Source organism: Equus caballus, chromosome 15 (genome assembly GCF_041296265.1).
Source record: "Equus caballus isolate H_3958 breed thoroughbred chromosome 15, TB-T2T, whole genome shotgun sequence".
Classification (NCBI taxonomy): Eukaryota; Metazoa; Chordata; class Mammalia; order Perissodactyla; family Equidae; genus Equus; species Equus caballus.
In genome coordinates, this window is record NC_091698.1 from 34,400,473 (window position 1) to 34,416,652 (window position 16,180).

The window sequence follows — 16,180 nt, forward strand, 5'->3', positions numbered from 1 at the left end:
TGTTGTAATCACGAATTCCTAACTTTGTCTTTTTTTTTAAAGATTTTATTTTTTTTCCTTTTTCTCCCCAAAGCCCCCTGGTACATAGTTGTATATTATTCGTTGTGGGTCCTTCTAGTTGTGGTATGTAGGACACTGCCTCAGCGTGGTTTGATGAGCAGTGCCATGTACGTGCCCAGGATTCGAACCAACGAAACACTGGGCCACCTGCAGCACAGCGCGCCAACTTAACCACTCGCCACGGGGCCAGCCCCAAACTTTGTCTTTTTTAAGAGGACTCTGGCTGGCTCAGCGGTGTAGTGGTTAAGTGCGCCTGCTCTGCTTCGGCCGCCTGTGGGTTCGCAGGTTTGGATCCCACGTGCAGACCTTCGCACGGCTAGGCCCAGAGGGCCTTCGCGCTGTGCAACCGGGACGCCACTGTGTGCCCTGTCTGAGCATTCGCCTCCTTACAACCTCTCCTGAGGTAGGTGCTTGCAGTGTCCCCTTTTACAAATGAAGAAACTGAGGCACAGCGGGGTTCAAGTCAGCCGAAGTCACGCAGCTGGTGATGGAGTTTTTCACAGCATCCTATCACCGGAAAAAGAACGAGAAGGCTCGACAACTAACGCTGAGTATGTAATGTGTGCTTTGTGATTTTCCGAATTTTTGATACATCAGCCTAAATTCTTATTTCCTGTTGATAAATGTCACAAAGAAAAGCAAGGCCTTGCCCGGGAAGTTGAAGTCGCGCATGCGCCTTCCCTCCCTCCGCGCCCGGAGCTCCGAGCGCGGGGACGCTCGGCACTGCCGGCCCTTTCCGGGCGGGACTTCAGGACGCGGGGCCGGAAGTCGAGAGAGGGGCCGCCCGGGCCTCTTCCGGCGGGACGGCGGCCGTTGAGGCCGTTGTGGAGGCGGCGGCGGCTCTGCGCGCTGGGTCCCAAATGGAAGCGGCGCCGGAACCCAGGCCGGGGCTCTGCTGCAAGCCTGGCGGGCGGCTGGACATGAGTCACGGCTTCGTGCACCATATCCGAAGGAACCAGCTCGCCCGGTACCGCCCCGCCCCGCGCCGCCGCCCCCAGCCTGGCCCGGCCCGGCCGTCCCTGACTCCCGCTCGGCTCCCCGCAGGGACGACTACGACAAGAAGGTGAAGCAGGCGGCCAAGGAGAAGGCGAGGAGGCGGCACACGCCCGCGCCGACGCGGCCCCGCAAGCCCGACCTGCAGGTGTACCTGCCGCGACGCCGAGGTGAGGCCGCCCGCCTGCTCGAGCCCGCGCGCTCTTCCGGCCCCGGGCTCTCTGCCCCGACGCTCTCCTTTCTCTGTGTGGAAAAAACCGCTTCTTAGTCCCCAAGGCTCAGCTCACCTCGTCCCTTCGCGGAACCTCCTCGACGCTCCTCAGTCTCCGCTCAGGAATTTCGCAGAACAGGGAGAGTTTATGGCTCCCAGTTAAGCATCATTATTATAGGACACACGTGGAAGCCGGCAAGAAGCTGTCTGTCTGCCGGTTTACCCCACCGTGCTAGATTTTCCTATTTCCACTACCTAACGGAAAGCCTGGCCTAGCTGTAGGCGACCAGGACATAATTGTGGAATGAAGCCCAAACCCCGTAAATGGCCTTTTTCCCCAGCTTACCTGCAACCAAGAGAGCACGATAGTTAACATATGGCACTAAATTTGTTGAGCGTTACTTAAAGTGCTCTTAGATCTTACGTACATTAATTCACTTAGTTTTCAAAGGACCCGGTAAGATGGGAACTGTTATCATTTCTATTTCACAGTTAGGAAACAGGCACAGAGAGGTTAAGTAACTTGGCCAAGATCTCAGAGTTAGTAAACGGCAGAGCCTGGATTTGAACCCAAGCAGAGCTCTATCCACCTCTCCACTATTTTCCAACCCTACTCACTAGACAAATGCATTGTGTACCTACTATGTGATAGGACTGTGCTGGCCCGGGAGCAGGGGTACAAAGGTAAATGAAACTCCTGATTGGCGGCACACTTCACACACACACACGCACACACACACACACTGTCCATAAGAAGATTGGGGCTTTCTTTACAGTATGTTTTCCGATGTCATCTCTGTGGGCAGGGGCTCCAGCAGCCTTTCCCTCTTCCCTCTCACTCTGGTTCATCCTTCCAGATGTTTCTACCCACCCAAGCAACCCAGACTGTGAGGAGTCCGGTGAAAGCAGCAGTAGTGGTGGCTCCGAGCCAGAACCTTCTGGCCATCAGCTCTTCTGCTTAGAATATGAGGCAGACAGCGGAGAGGTCACCTCAGTTATCGTGTATCAGGTATGCCTCTTGGAAACAGCTGCAGCCTGAAGGTCCTGGGCCATGGTAGAAATCACTGCCAGACCCTGAATCATTGTTTTCCTCAGTGCCAGTGGGAAACGTCTGCTCCACATGGGAGCAGAGACTGCTGGGCAATACTTTTGAGCACAACTCACTTCCATCCTACAGTGATTCTCAGTGGGCAACAGGGAGGGCTCTTGGCCCCCAGTTGAGAATCACTATTACAGGGGACACCTGGGAAGTGACAGGCACTGGTGAGAAGCCATAAGTCAAACGGAGTTCTGTGAGAGTGTTATCTAGGAACAGGGCAGGTCGCCTTTCCCGAAGAGGCCAGGCCCTGAGCTTCCTGACTCTTCCCCCACGTAGGACGATGATCCAGAAAGGGTGAGTGAGGAGGTGTCAACACACACGCCTCTGGATCCACCCATGCGAGAGGCCCTCAAGTTGCGCATCCAGGAAGAGATTGCAAAGCGCCAGAGCCGACACTGACCAGGCTGAAGGCATTCTCTCCAGGCTGGATTCACTGCCCAGGGAGCTCACCCCTAGTTTGGGGGTGCCAGGACCAGTCTGAGCTGATCTTGAGACCCCCACAGAGCTGCCACATCCAGAGGAAAAGGGTGTTGCAGGGACTGTGCATGGCCACCTCCCTCGCGGCTATCCTTGTACATTGGCCCATTTGACCAGCCTAATATTCTGGAATTTTTTGAGAATTTTATCTGGCTAGCTTGGTGTTCTGGAAGCAGGGGTTACAGGGAGAGCTGAGTTTTATGAAGCATTGTGCCAACATGGTGCTTTTTCACTGAGGTCATATGCTGTAGGACACCTGGCCACTGCTGTTCCACCCAGCTCCATAAGCCATGTTTGTTTTATGATTTCTTTCTATGTGCTTCTGCTCACTTCTGTGTTTCCCTAGATCTTTTTTCAACTCTGTTTCTTTGTTCTTTCCTTTCCCTTCTCTTTTTGTCTTCAGAATCCATCACTTCCACCCCACCCCCACTTCCCAACGTGACTGTGTACCTACAGCTACTCAGGACTTTTAGAGGTGGGGAGTTCTGGGAATCTGCCTTTCTGACAAGCTCTCCCAGTAATTCCGATACCAATAAAATGGGAGATCTTCAGTTTTGAGCCCTGCTTGCAAGCATGTTTCCCTCCCCTTCCATGGCTTTTGCAAGTTTTTCTCATGCTGAACCACTTTGCACTGTCTAAATAAGGAGACCTAGGAAGATGATGCCAGATTTCTTGCAGCAAAACTTGCCTTGGTTAGGGCTATAATTCCAGCTTTCGAGCTCCTCTCTAGTGGTGAACAGACCATCCCCTGCTCAGACTAAAGGGAATTAGCAAAACAAGCTTGAAATTAACTCTCCAAATGTGATTTCACAGTCTTGAATGTATGTACAAGGGAATTCAACATTAGCAATAATTGCCTGTTTGGAGCCTAGTTGCCAAAACGAAAAGAAAAGACCCAAACAATGCCCCAGAGAGAGTGAAGTGAGCTGCTCTCATTTGCCAGTCTCATGCCCCATGCTTCCTCCTTTCCTATCTCTCAAGAGTATACAAACTGAGATCCTTAGAGTAAAGATCCCCAGGAATATCACTGCTTTCACCTAAGTGAACATTTTTCCTAAAGCAGGGTTAGGCTAAGGTCTGAGAAGTCCACAAGACATCCTGCACACTAAAGTTCCAGGCCACTTCAGTTTTCCAGCAAATCGGCCCAACTTCATTGACTTGAAGTATAGGATTTAAGTGAGCCTGTCAGCACTGAGACTTGTTGAAACCAAAGTCCCCCTGCCCTGGGGGTTTCTCAACATCAGGGTCTCAAGATCATTCTGGTTGTTCCATCTCAGCAGCTTTTCTCTTAAAGGACAGCTGACGACACTGTTGGTTTGTGCCTTACACCCCTGAAAACCTACCACCTCAGATATGAGGCAAGGCAGCTACTTAAACTACAACCTTAAACTGCAGCAAGCCACAGCTTGCAGTGCCAGTAGAATGCTGGAAGGTAAGTGAGGTGGGTAAGTTGAAGGGCCTGGTTGTGAAGGCATCCAGGACCAGACTGCTGCTGACCCACAGAGCTGACCCAAGGTTAATGCCTTCGACTTGCCAGTCCTGGACTCAGTTCTTCTTTCAAAGGAGAAAGTCTGCACTCTACTTACTCAGCTGGGCTAGAAGTGCCTTTTGACTTATAATGTTAACTACCCTCCAGAGCCTTCTGGGTCAAGGAGGCTATGCCATACTTCATCCCCAATCTTCCTACAGCTCAGAGGAACAGTCATTTTAGTCGTCCAGCTCTTCAACTGATTTGACTTGGACATAGGATTTCACTGGAACTCTTAGGCTTCCTAGACCAGAAGTTCTTTTTGGGTCCATCTTCTCACAGCTGGATGGCCTGTTTCCTGGATTAATTATAGAATTTAGAGAGAAGACCAGAGGAGAAGGTTGGGAGCATGGCACCTCAAATTTTAGCCTCCATTCCTGTTTTGTGAGAAGGGAAGTGTGCGCCTGTTGTGTCCTTTTATGTGTTTATCATGTAATCCCCACTCTCAGATAAGAGACTGATGGGAACTCCTTGCTTGTAAAGTTTTTTTCTCGAGGTGCTTTCTTTATTAAGTGCATATAAAATATTTTTCTCCCAAGAAAGCAATCTAATTCTTAGCTAATTTAGGCAGTATGATTATATAAAGCACTAAGCCTGGTACTTAAATGAGAGGTTGTCCTTTAGACTAGGAGGCCTGCTGATGGTGACAACTGCCATTGCTCCAGGCATGCCTGATATGCTTCTCTGGTGATGACCCTCAGCCAGTTGACACCCTTTTAACTCAGGCTCATTGCTTATTGCTATTCCTCATCTGGGGTCCAAGATGGTACTACCCAGTTTATTCACCAGACTTGCCTCCAGACATCTTCCAGCTGTTTTCAAAGATTGGTGCTTTGCCATCAAGGAGCATGGCATTTCCCACAGGCTCTAGAGCTGTCCCACAGAGGACTCTTCCCTGCTGTTTGATGTGGTGGCAGCAGAAGTGGACCAGCTGGAGCTTTCCAGCAGGCTGCTTCAGAATCAACACTCATTTGACTAGATACATTCTTGGCTGTCTAAAAAAAGTCTGGTAGCCTGATAGACGTATCTCATACCCATCCAAAAGGAAGTGGTCTTCACTTACTGAGGGTAAGCCGTGGATTTTAAGGCGCTGTGTTGCCTGGGCCACAACGGGTGGTGTTACAAACAGAAGGAAGCTACGGTTTGCAGAGGCTTTGGGCTGTGCAAGAGTAAACACTAAAGCTTGAGTTCCAGCCCGCTGGCAAGCATGGAAGTGTCTGAAGAACGTAATGCAAGAAGGGAAAGAAGAATGTAAAGTTTTTTGTACTGAGTGAGAGTGGGAGCCTGCGGAGTCTGGCCAGCCAGTAGGACCGACGTGAGCAACAACCAGTGCTTCTCCCTGTGGAAGAGCCTCTGAAGGGGACATTCTGTCTCCATGGTCCACTCTGAAGGCACTGCCAACTAGAGATTAGCCCATGGAGCTGGAAGAAACCCTTTGGGGTAGTGAGTATCCAACCTGTGCGTTTGGCAGGATCCGGGAATGGTAGAGTAGTGGATTCCCAACTGGTTCACAAGTGTAAATAAGGCCTTTGCATATAGAAAGAGGAATAAGGACAGATTACTTTCCTACCTCTGAGTCTTTTGGGAGAATCACCATGGGATGTTGACAGTTACTTTAAACATTTTAAGCTCCCTCATTGAATTCCTGTCCTGTCCCTGAGGAATCTGATGGCCTAGAAGCCATAGGCACCCACCCCAAATTTCCTTAGTAGTTGGAGTGATGCTAGAAATGAAAACCTTCCGAGTGAATGGCTCCTCTGCCTTCTCAGAGCCACCAGGATGAGAGACTGGTTGCACTGGTCATGTTGTGATGTTAAATGTATAAAAAGCCATACATTCTGTTTTCTCATTTCCAGCATTTTTGCTGTGTGGATGAATAAAGTGAAGTGTACGAATTATTTGAAAATCCTGGAAGGAAATTACTTTTCAAAAACAGTATTCTTTTTAACCAATAAACTTAACTATTTTTACAGCACAGTTTTTGCCAGGAGTGATGAAATCACTTGTGTACATATGAGAAGTGAAGATTAAATGCCTGCCTTAAAATCATTCAGCATTTAAATCTCATCTCTTACTTTGCCTGTTTTAAGAACTGTCCTGATTAGGGCATAACAACTAGACACACATAGCGTTAGAGCTGGAAGGGACTTTTAAAGACATAAGGTGGCCCCTTATGGGTGGCCCCGGGGCTAAGTGGTTAATTTAGCATGCTCAACTTTGGCGGCCTGGGGTTTGCTGGTTCAGATCCTGGGTACGGACCTACAGACCATTCATCAAGCCATGCTGTGGTAGCTGGCATCCCACGTAGAAGAACTAGAAGGACCTGCAACTAGGATATACAGCTATGTACTGGGGCTTTGGGGAGAAAAAAAAAAGGAAGATTGGCAGCAGATGTTAGCTCAGGGCCAACTCCCTCACCAAAAAAAAGTATATGAAAAGAAAGACATAAGGTTCTATTTCTTACCTGATATGCAACTCCTCCTACCAACTACCCAGGAAGAGCCTTTCTGTTATAGGGAGCTCTATTTTGGGGTAATTTTATTTGAGGGACTATTCAGATCGTCATATTAAGCCAGTCTGCCTCATCGTAGTTCTCAAGTGTTTGTCATACCCCCACTGTGTTAGAACAGTCAGTTTAGAACCCGAGTAGTCCTCTTCGGCCTTCCCCATGGTAATGGTTGGGCAGGAACTGAAACCCAGTTCAACAAGATATAGTAAGATTAAGAATCGCAAAACTTCCAGTGAAGTCGGAAATGCTGAGTTCACAGCACCATTGGGCAGATGAGAAAAAGGTGCCTGCTCCAATGGGAACACACCTGGGCAGGAAGATGGTACATCTCTGAATTAGAAAGAGGTACCCCTTTGTCCGGGGGCACAGAGCATGACCAGCAGAAGGTGTACTATTTTATAGTGCCGTTGTCTGTCCCCCCCCACCCCCAGTACAGGGCCTTGTTTCTGCAGATTACCTTTGCCTCACCAACACTGCCAAACTTAAGCTCCCCAGCTCCTGGCAGGCTGGATCCATGCTCCCTTCAGGTAATGATTTGTCAGCCCCAGTGTTGTCTCACAAGGGCTCCACAGGGCTGCCTTCTAGAGTGACAGGCATGCTTCCGGTATGTGAAAGGAAGTATTCCCCCCTACCCCTTTTAATCATGGAAAGAACGTTCGGAAGGGCACTCTTGGCCTGTAAGTTTTGGTGAAGATGGTGGGTAATTTATTCTAGCACTATTCTGTTTCCTTTTCCCAAATTGCCTTGGGTCTCCCGCCTTCATCTCCTCTCTTTTGCTTACCAACACCTGGCTACGTGTGTCTACTTAGAATGGATAACCATTGGTCTCTGTGGCCTTGCTTCACGTGAGTGTTCAGCAGTCAGGAAACATGTTTTGGGCACTGACTTCTGGACAGTAGTCTGTACTTGCACCCTTGAAAATTAAAAGTATCTGATAAAAGTAGCCCTCCTCCAGAGTTTGCTGAGCCGAGGGAAGCAAAAGCCAAATCCAGGGCCCTTGAATTTCTTAAGGAAGAGCCAAAGGTTTGTGCTCACCCAAAGGTTTGTGCTCACTTCTCTGCGGACCCGCCTAGCCTTGGACAGAGGCGAACACTGGGCGCCACACAGAGATGTTCCCCGAAGTCTCACTACAGGCTGGCGGGTCCAGGCTGCAAAACGCGCCCAGCGGCGGAGGGAGGCTTCCTTCAACCTTTGCACATGACAATCACAGGTGGAGCTTGAGGGCTGTGCAGCCCCGGAGCCTCCCGCCTCCCGAAGCTTCCACCGCAGGAACAAGGCAAACGAGACTATCCTTCTCTCATCTCGGCGTCAGAGCTTCCTTTCGGGTCCCACTCCACAGCCCTCCGCGCTCAGATCCCCCGAAGTTGGGGCGCCGCCCACGTTTCCACCGTGACGCGGGCGCGGGGGCTCGGGAGTTGTAGTCTCGGCCAGGGCGCGGGCGCCGGGGCCGGGGCCGCGCGGACTCCACGTCCCGGCGGGCGGCGCGGCGGGGCCTGGGGCGTCGGGGGCGGGGCCGCTCGGCCCTTTAAACCTTTCAAGGCTGCTGCGCGGGCCGCAGCCGGAGACGGCGCCACGCGGGGGCCGAGAGGTGCACGGCGGCGACGGTGGGCGCTCCGGGGAGGTGCGTACTGGCCCCTTCGTTTCCCCCGGACCTCCAGGAATCACCCGGGGAGGCTCGTGTCCCCGGATCCCGGCCATGGGCTCCATGCGCCCACGCGAGCGGGCGCCGGGCTGGGCTTCCCACGTGAACCCGCCTCTTCCCTGGGGCACCGATAGTCAGGTGGTTGCCTGCGCGCGGCCGCCGCTCCACCAGGGCCCCGGACCCCGTCCCAGGCTTTCCTTGGCGTAGGCCCCCTGACTCCTAATTCCAGCCCCTTTCTTAGCCCGCGTCCCTCAGGCGACGGGCGGTGGTGATTCCCTTTCCAGATGTTTTGGCCCCTACTGAGTCTCTGAGCACGCCGATGGCATTTGGGTGGAACGCGGAGGCCCCTGGTGGATGCCACAGGGTGTCCACGTTCTGGCGGGGCTTAGGCCGAAGTGTGGGCCCTCAGAGCCCCAGCGAGAGCTCTGAATCAGGTGTTGACCACCTTCCTCTGCCCCTCACGGGCTTTGGCCAGTCAATGGACCCTGGACTTTGACCTGTTTCTCTCCACCAGGCCCGGGCAGCTGATGATTTTGGTGAAGTATCTTGAGGTAGCTGCGCCCGCCCCCTCTTCCTCACCTACCTCTTATCCTGCCCCCAACACCACCACCACCCTGGCTCCCCTCCCTCATGACCGCCTGGATCCTCCTTCCTGTCAGCCTGTCAGCATTCTCCATCACTGGCCTATGGACTGTGTGAGTAAAGAGGGGGAGGGGAAGGACAACTAGGGGACAAAATGGGCCTAGGCTGGGGAGGGACAGGGCCCAGTCAGGACCCAAAAGGAGCTTGACGACACACACAACGTCCCTTGTCCTATTGCAAGCTCCAGGGTGGTACCCAGGGTCACTCTGGCCAAAGCCTGGCCTGGTGCCTGGACACACAGCCCCTTGGGACAAGCTGGTACCACTGCTGTCCAGCATTGTAGCCCTGACAGACATACTCCTAGCCAGCACAGTTTCTGGAGGTCCTCTAGTTGGGGGCTGTGCTGTGGGTTCTGGTGTGATGTCAAACCTCAGGGCCACACCAACCTGAGTCCCCAGCTGAATGAGGCCAGAATTTAAGGGAGAAGAAAAGAGTCAGTGGGGGTAGGCTGGGCTGGGAGGGTCACAGGGGCAAGGTGACAGTTCTGCTCCCGCAGGTATGCCATGGCCGTGATGAACCGCCACGTGTGCCCCGTGGAGAACTGGTATGGCGCACTCTGCAGACAGCCTCATTCTAAAGCTCCCTTCATCTCTGTTCCCTCTTGGGCCGGGGCTGCTGTGAGCCAGACGGAGACCCTGGGCTTCACTGCTCTTCTCTGACATTGGCAGCGCCTGTCCCTCCCCAGGCATGGCTTCGTGCCCATCTACCTTCTTCCCACCATCCTTTCACCCCTTTGGCTTCTGTCTCAGGCAGGCCCTGGGAAGCGGGCTCTTCTGCCCGTGCCAAGGGAGGTCTGGGAGGGTGGTCTCTGAGAGGCCTGAGGCTACAGGCTGAGGGCCTGGGGGAACCCCTTTCCCCCAGTCTATTCTCTGTCCTGCCTACCAGGTCCTACAACGAGTCCTGCTTTCCTGACCCTGCTGAGCAAGGGGGCCCCAAGACCTGCTGCACCCTGGATGATGTCCCCCTCATCAGGTAAGGCCTGGAAACTGGGCAGGTCAGGGAGACCCGAGGGCCAGTCAAGCCCCTCAAGCAAAGGCCTGTCCCTGGTTCTCAGGAATAATTATGTTAAGAGCACTTAATAACAATAGTACTTGCCAATTACTATGTCCCGGGCACTGTGCTGAATGCTTTACATGCATAATGTCATTTAATCTTCCCAGCATTGAGGCAGCGATTGTTTTCACCATTTTATAGGCAGGAAACAGACTGAATTATGTCATCTGTCTAGGCCACGCAGCTAGTTAAGTGGAGGCACCCAGATTTAAGCTCAAGCCCTCTGATTGCCCAGCGCAAGTTCTGGCTCAAGAAAAGCCAGTCCCGCTGCAGGCCTTGGCAGTCTCAGGGAGTCCAAGAGTCTCGGGGTCTGCTGAGCAATCCTGCGCACTTCCTTACCCGTCAAACACAAGCTCTGCTTTGGGGGGCCCCAGCCTGGGGCCAGTTGTTTGAGGGACACTGGCCCTTCTCATAAATCAGTGGCTTGCCTGCTACACAACAGACGCAATAGAGCAAGAGAAAGCAGGTAGGCCAGAATGGGGGCCCTCTGGTGCTCCTGCCCCTCTCTCACTTTGTCCTTGCCCCACCTCCTCGCAGCAGGTGCGGCACATACCCCCCAGAGAGCTGCCTCTTCAGCCTCATTGGCAACTTGGGTGCTTTCATGGGTGAGTTGTGCCCTCAGCCCCCCTAGTCAGCCCAGTCCAGTCCACCCCCACACCCTCCCCAGAAAGGCCCAGGAAACCCTTGCTCAGTGCAGCCCACCCCACTGAGGGCTAAAGCAAGAGGGGCCACTTCTCTCCAAAGGCTGACTATCAAACACAGCCATCCTGCTGGCTGGAGCCTGAGGAAACCCAGTTCACCACCCACCCATCTGTTCCCTTCCGGTCCTCAGAATGTCTGGGGGGAAGCTGGCGGGCTTGCTAGGCTGGAGGAAGGCGCCAGTGCTGGCCCCACCCATGCTGTCCTCCCCCAGTGGCCCTGATCTGCCTCCTGCGCTATGGGCAGCTTCTGGAGCAGAGTCGTCATTCCTGGGTTAACACCACAACGCTCATCACAGGCTGTACCAATGCTGCAGGCCTTCTGGTGGTCGGCAACTTCCAGGTACGCCTGCCTTCCCACCTCTTGAACTTGAGGGCAGCCCTTCAAGGTTGGGGGTTGGGGGAAGGAGGTCCTAGGAGGGAAAGGGGGGAGAAGAGGGACAGAGGAGGTGCGAAGGGGGATGGAGGGGTGGGGCTGCTTCACAGATCAGCCCCTCTCTGGGCTCAGGTGGATCATGCTAAGTCTCTGCACTACGTTGGAACTGGCGTGGCCTTTGCCGCCGGGCTGCTTTTTGTCTGCCTGCACTGTGCCCTCTCCTACCATGGGGCCACCGCCCCCCAGGACCTGGCTATGGCCTACCTGCGGATTGTGCTGGCAACCATTGCCTTTGTCACCCTGATTCTCAGTATCCTTCCAGGTCAGGGCAGCCAGGAACTCATCTTCTAGCCTAACCCTTCTCTCACCCAAGACGAGGGGGGAGGATGGCACACCTTCCAGATAACACTGCCCAGTATTCTATTCTGCTCCCCCTCCCAGGAGGTGAGGCCTGATCCTTTGCCCCAGCCTAGTTATATATCTGGGAAGACAGAAGGGGTGTCGCCAGGCTGCCACACATCCTACTGAACATTTCCTTAGCCTCATTCCAGGTGGTGTCTTTTTCATCCATGAGAGTTCTCAGCTGCAGCATGGGGCAGCCCTGTGCGAGTGGGTGTTTGTCATCGACATTCTCATTTTCTATGGCACCTTCAGCTACGAGTTTGGGGCAGTCTCCTCAGAGACACTGGTGGCTGCACTGCAGCCCGCCCCTGGCCGGGCCTGCAAGTCCTCTGGGAACAGTAGCACCTCCACTCACCTCAACTGTGCCCCTGAGAGCATTGCCATGATCTGAGGTCTGGGGAGGGTGGCTGGCCCAGCCTCCGCAGCTCCCCACCCCATATCTTCTTTGCATTTATTTTGTACCAAAAACTATTTTAAGAAAGTATTCTGTTGGGATATAGGCTTCTTCGCTCCTGGAGGAGTGACCATCCCACACCCACCTGTGCCATAGAGGAGCGGACCGTGGCAGCCTGAGCTGCGCATGACCCACTCCCCAACTCTGCAGTGTTGTTTTTATGTTTAAAGGTCACATATCCTCATTCACCCAGCCAGCCCTTCAGGTGCCTTCTACTCCCCAGTGCTGAGGCCAGACCACTGGGGTTTCCTGCTGCAGGAATTGGGGGCTGGGAACAGCAAGAAGGATAGAAGTCAGGGGGGGCGGGGGGTGAGCACATCTTAGTCTGTGAAAAGGCCCACTTTTGGGCCCACTGAGTTGCACTGGGATTCTTCACTCTGCCCAGTACTTTCTTTAGGGCAAATAACACAGCAGAACCACGTGGGTATTTTAGTACTTTTTTTTTTTATATCTATTAAAAGAATTCTAATTTGCATGTTTGTAGTCTGTTCTGGAGAGTCAGAGAGGGCCTGATTGAGGATGGCTTTCCCTAGGCAAAGGACAGGAGGAAGCCCCTGCCCCCAGGGAGAGACTTGAGTGCCCAGTACTCTTTTTGAGACTAGGGCTGCTAAGAACAAAGGATGCCAGGTGCTATCCAAACACCCCTCCAGGGCTGGAAGCCCTTTCCGGGCCTTTAAGCAGTCTAAAGAACTGACCTGGTCTCATCATTTCACACTTCCTTCCCCTGCTCAGAGTCTGGTTTGAAGTTTGATTCCTTAGTATGGGATATGGGGAGGTGGGGAGAGAACAACTTAAAAACATTAGAAGCAATTTTCACAGTGGAGCTAAGGAAAGCCCCTAGGATTCCAAGGTTGACTAAAAATTGCAGGGGGAGGGGGATCCAGGCTAGTTTTTCTTTACCATCTTTAAGTAGCTACTGGCTGCCAGACCCAGACACATTTTGCTTTCTAGCCACGAAGACAGAGGCCCAAGCCCTGGATGATCTAGTGGCGAGGTTCTTGACCTGGGCTCCACTGACCTCAGGCCAGACAAGGCAGCAGGCTTGGCAGGGAGGGATACGCAACCTGAGGCCTTCTGTGGTTCAGGACCACCTTCCCCATTAGCAGTAGGGACCTAGTGGAGGGTGCAGAGGCCCTGCCCAGACCTCTGAGCAATGCAGCCGCAGGGTGGGTAAAGAAACCTTTAATGAGGATTCGTGGTGCAACAGGAAGATGTTGTGGAAGACCGGTGCCCAGCCCCAGCTGTCTCATGTGTACATGGCTCCATGGAGGTTCTCGAGTCGGTGCTTCTGCTGCTGCTTGCGAGCCTAAAGGAAAGAGGGCACGCTGGGAAGGGGCCATACCTGAAGGCCTGTGGGTGAAGGGATGGGGCAGGTTCTCACTGTTTTCAGGCCCCTAGCATCTGTATTGCCAAGGCTCTTGCCCCTCACTAAAGACACTGGGAAGGTGGCCAGAACCAGGGACCCTAAGGTCTACCCAACCCTGCTGAGGTGTGGAATGCAAGCATTGAGGACAGGGACTAAGGGAGCCCCATCACCACCCCCTCTGCTTACCCCAAACCCCTACCTTATCTCGTCTGTGCTCCTCATAAGTGTCATCATCAGTAGGCAGTTCATGGCGGCACAGGGGGCAGGAATTTGTCTGTGAAAAGCAGGGCAGTGTTCCAGCCCGGGTCTGGTCTTCATAAGCTAATATCAGTCCCCTGCTACCAATTCCCACTCCTACCCCTCTTCCTTCCCTGATCCCCCAACAGTCCATAAACAGAAAGAGGCTTGAGAACTGGGCCCAGGGCAGGGTGCAGGCTGGGAGAAAGGAAGCAGTACCTTGCTTAGCCAGGGCAGAATGCAGTTGGAATGGAAGAGGTGATGGCAAGGCATCTCAATGGCAGTCTCCTCCTCCTCAAATTCCAAAAGACACACGGGGCACTTGAGCTCTTTAGGAGGGAGTGCTGATCAGGAGAGCTGCTACAGGCCCTACCTCCCAGCTCCCACTCCTGAAGGACACTCTTGCCCCAACCTGGCCTGGAAAATTAAGGGCCAGACCATAGTCTGGCTGGGGTAGGAAGTGGGTCTGGCTGACCTGCCCCAAACAGCAGAAAGAATTAGTGTTCTCACCAGCCTGAGGGCCCCTGATGACTGTCCTAGGGAGGTTCTCAACCACAGTCTTAGCAGCAGGTGGAGGCAGGTGGTGATCCCAATCTACAACCAACCCCAAGTCTTCAAAGTCCATCCTATTGAAAAGTGACCTGGGAAGAAGGATGCAAAGTCAGAACCAAAGAAAATCATCCTTTCTCTTTGCCCTCACAATCCACTAGGCGTTAACAGATACATACCCTGCCCAGTTAATAGTAATCATAGCTACTCCTCAGTAGTGCTCACTAGATAAAAAGCAGTGGGAAATGATTTACAGCTACTATCAGACAAACCCAAGCACGCAGGCCGTTTATTCCCATTTCATACAGGCAACAGGCTCAGAGAAGTTATTCAGGCCACGCAGGGATAACCTGGTAAAGCCAGATTCCAAGTGGCAGTGTCGACTTCCGTGCTTGGAGTTCCTAACGAACGTATTTACTCACACCCTCAGGCCCCTACCCCGCCCCCATGACCCGCCTCCTCCCCTACTTCCTGGGGCCCTCCTCCTCCCGCCCGTGACCCCACCACCCCCCTACTCTCCGGCTCCAGTCTGTCCCAAAATCCCCTTGCCCCGGCCCGCTCACGAATGATCCAAATGATCAACTTCCCCCCGAATCTCGCCGCCGGACTAACACCCCAGACTATTTATCCGTCCTCCCCAGAATCCGCTGCCCCAGATAATCCGGCTTCTCCAGCCAGCCCCAGCCCAGAAACCTGCTGCCTGGGCCCCACCTCCCAGCCACCCACCTTGCAAGCTCCAGCAGCATGTTGGTTCGGGCCTCCTGCTCGGTATCCAACGGCTCGCAGTCATGTTCATCGAAATAGGACGCCATGGCAGCCGGGTTGGCTGACACAGCCCTCACAGCCCCCGGTACTGCGGCCTCGCGGTACTAACCAATAAACTGGCGACTTGAGTGAGGATGACCAATCAGAGCACCCGAAAGGCGGGCACAGTGGCTCGTTAGACGCACGTGAAGCGGAAGTATCAATTTTGTAGCTTCTCATTGGCTCAAAAAAGTCAGCTGACCAAAGGCTAAAGCCAATGGCAGAGCCCGGGGCTGGTCAGGAAGCGGCTGTTCTGGAGTCCGAGTCTAGGTTAGGTACCTGGAGATGACGTGTGGATCGGGTCTGTAGCACCCGGAAAAGCCAAGTATTTGGGATGTGGGGGTCCTCAGTCTGCTCTGCGGCTCAGAGGGCCTAGGCAGTGCAAGATGCTAGAGACCTCAGAGAGAGGGAGGCGCTGGCCCAGGGGCTCAGGGTTCTGCGAGCCTAGGGAAAGAGCCTGGAGTCAGGGTGCTTCCCGCTGCTCTGCCTTGGACCCCGCTGGACACTTACGCACCCGCTGGGTTCTAGTTGGTTCAGGGGTTGGCGCTTGATTCCCCCTAGATCCCCGCAAGACAAACAAAAATGTCCTGCTCATTTCTTCTGTGTTAGGCACAATAATAAAATGTGGGGCAAACCTCCCCAGCTGACAGGGGGAAGATCCCTGCCGGGGAACCTGGGGCCTTACCTGCTCCTGGGACTATCTATGTAACCTTCAGCCCATTGCTCAACTTCTCCCCTAGCTTCTGTAAAACTAGTGTCTTGAATTAAATAAGTTGTTTGCATCCCTGACTACCCATGAATCTCCTGGAGAGAGAAGGAGAGAAAAGGTTGTAGCTTTAGAAAAAACCCGTGTCTGATAATCTCAAAGACTAATTTCACTGATCCGATTTAACTGAACTGGGCATGGTAGTTTTACAGGTGATTCTATTTTTTTTTTTAACATTTAATTAATTTACATTACATGGAAACAGTCTTAAGAGGATTTTTTTTTTAGGAAGATTAGCCCCAAACTAACATCAGCCACCAATCCTCCTTTTTTTTTTTTGCTGAGGAAGACTGGCCCTGAGCTAACGTCTGTGC

The 16,180-nt window shown here is 53.2% G+C and overlaps 3 protein-coding genes across 6 annotated transcripts; 2 read left to right on the forward strand and 1 right to left on the reverse strand.

The window, feature by feature from the left end:
• Positions 1-774: 774 nt before the first annotated feature.
• C15H2orf68 (chromosome 15 C2orf68 homolog) lies at positions 775-6,417 on the forward strand. The gene is made up of 4 exons (XM_001497354.5): positions 775-1,027; positions 1,105-1,223; positions 2,122-2,273; positions 2,640-6,417. Exons 1-4 carry the CDS (start codon positions 921-923, stop codon positions 2,760-2,762), a joined length of 501 nt encoding a protein of 166 aa, XP_001497404.1. The 5' UTR covers positions 775-920; the 3' UTR covers positions 2,763-6,417.
• Positions 2,136-12,619, forward strand: TMEM150A (transmembrane protein 150A). 4 transcript variants are annotated; one of them, XM_023618793.2, is made up of 8 exons: positions 2,136-2,273; positions 9,034-9,214; positions 9,658-9,705; positions 10,047-10,133; positions 10,752-10,819; positions 11,128-11,255; positions 11,421-11,598; positions 11,840-12,619. In XM_023618793.2, the coding sequence occupies exons 2-8, from the start codon at positions 9,150-9,152 to the stop codon at positions 12,079-12,081; spliced, it is 816 nt and encodes a 271-aa protein (XP_023474561.1). In that variant the 5' UTR covers positions 2,136-2,273; positions 9,034-9,149; the 3' UTR covers positions 12,082-12,619. The 4 variants fall into 4 exon arrangements, with proteins under 4 accessions (XP_023474561.1, XP_001498826.1, XP_070091297.1 ...); XM_001498776.5 differs by lacking the exon at positions 2,136-2,273 and adding an exon at positions 8,380-8,498; XM_070235196.1 differs by lacking the exon at positions 2,136-2,273 and adding an exon at positions 8,380-8,498 and having other exon boundaries at positions 10,755-10,819.
• A 692-nt stretch (positions 12,620-13,311) lies between these two features.
• On the reverse strand, positions 13,312-16,152 carry RNF181 (ring finger protein 181). Its single transcript, XM_001498803.6, has 5 exons — positions 15,023-16,152; positions 14,258-14,388; positions 13,967-14,076; positions 13,710-13,784; positions 13,312-13,450 (listed from the first exon to the last, which is right to left on the reverse strand). The coding sequence occupies exons 1-5, from the start codon at positions 15,106-15,108 to the stop codon at positions 13,391-13,393; spliced, it is 462 nt and encodes a 153-aa protein (XP_001498853.1). The 5' UTR covers positions 15,109-16,152; the 3' UTR covers positions 13,312-13,390.
• Positions 16,153-16,180: the final 28 nt, after the last annotated feature.

Excerpts from the sequence above, each read along its gene's own strand:
- TMEM150A (XM_023618793.2), top strand. The coding sequence starts at position 9,150 with ATGACCGCCTGGATCCTCCTTCCTGTCAGCCTGTCAGCATTCTCCATC. Across the intron at positions 9,215-9,657 it reads ATCACTGGCCTATGGACTGT|GTATGCCATGGCCGTGATGA; the intron begins GTGAGTAAAGAG and ends CTGCTCCCGCAG. Across the intron at positions 11,256-11,420 it reads TGGTGGTCGGCAACTTCCAG|GTGGATCATGCTAAGTCTCT; the intron begins GTACGCCTGCCT and ends CTCTGGGCTCAG.
- RNF181 (XM_001498803.6), bottom strand. The coding sequence starts at position 15,108 with ATGGCGTCCTATTTCGATGAACATGACTGCGAGCCGTTGGATACCGAG. Across the intron at positions 13,785-13,966 it reads TTCTGCCCTGGCTAAGCAAG|ACAAATTCCTGCCCCCTGTG; the intron begins GTACTGCTTCCT and ends TGCTTTTCACAG. Across the intron at positions 13,451-13,709 it reads AGGAGCACAGACGAGATAAG|GCTCGCAAGCAGCAGCAGAA; the intron begins GTAGGGGTTTGG and ends TCTTTCCTTTAG.
- C15H2orf68 (XM_001497354.5), top strand. The coding sequence starts at position 921 with ATGGAAGCGGCGCCGGAACCCAGGCCGGGGCTCTGCTGCAAGCCTGGC. Across the intron at positions 1,028-1,104 it reads CGAAGGAACCAGCTCGCCCG|GGACGACTACGACAAGAAGG; the intron begins GTACCGCCCCGC and ends GGCTCCCCGCAG. Across the intron at positions 2,274-2,639 it reads CCTCAGTTATCGTGTATCAG|GACGATGATCCAGAAAGGGT; the intron begins GTATGCCTCTTG and ends TCCCCCACGTAG.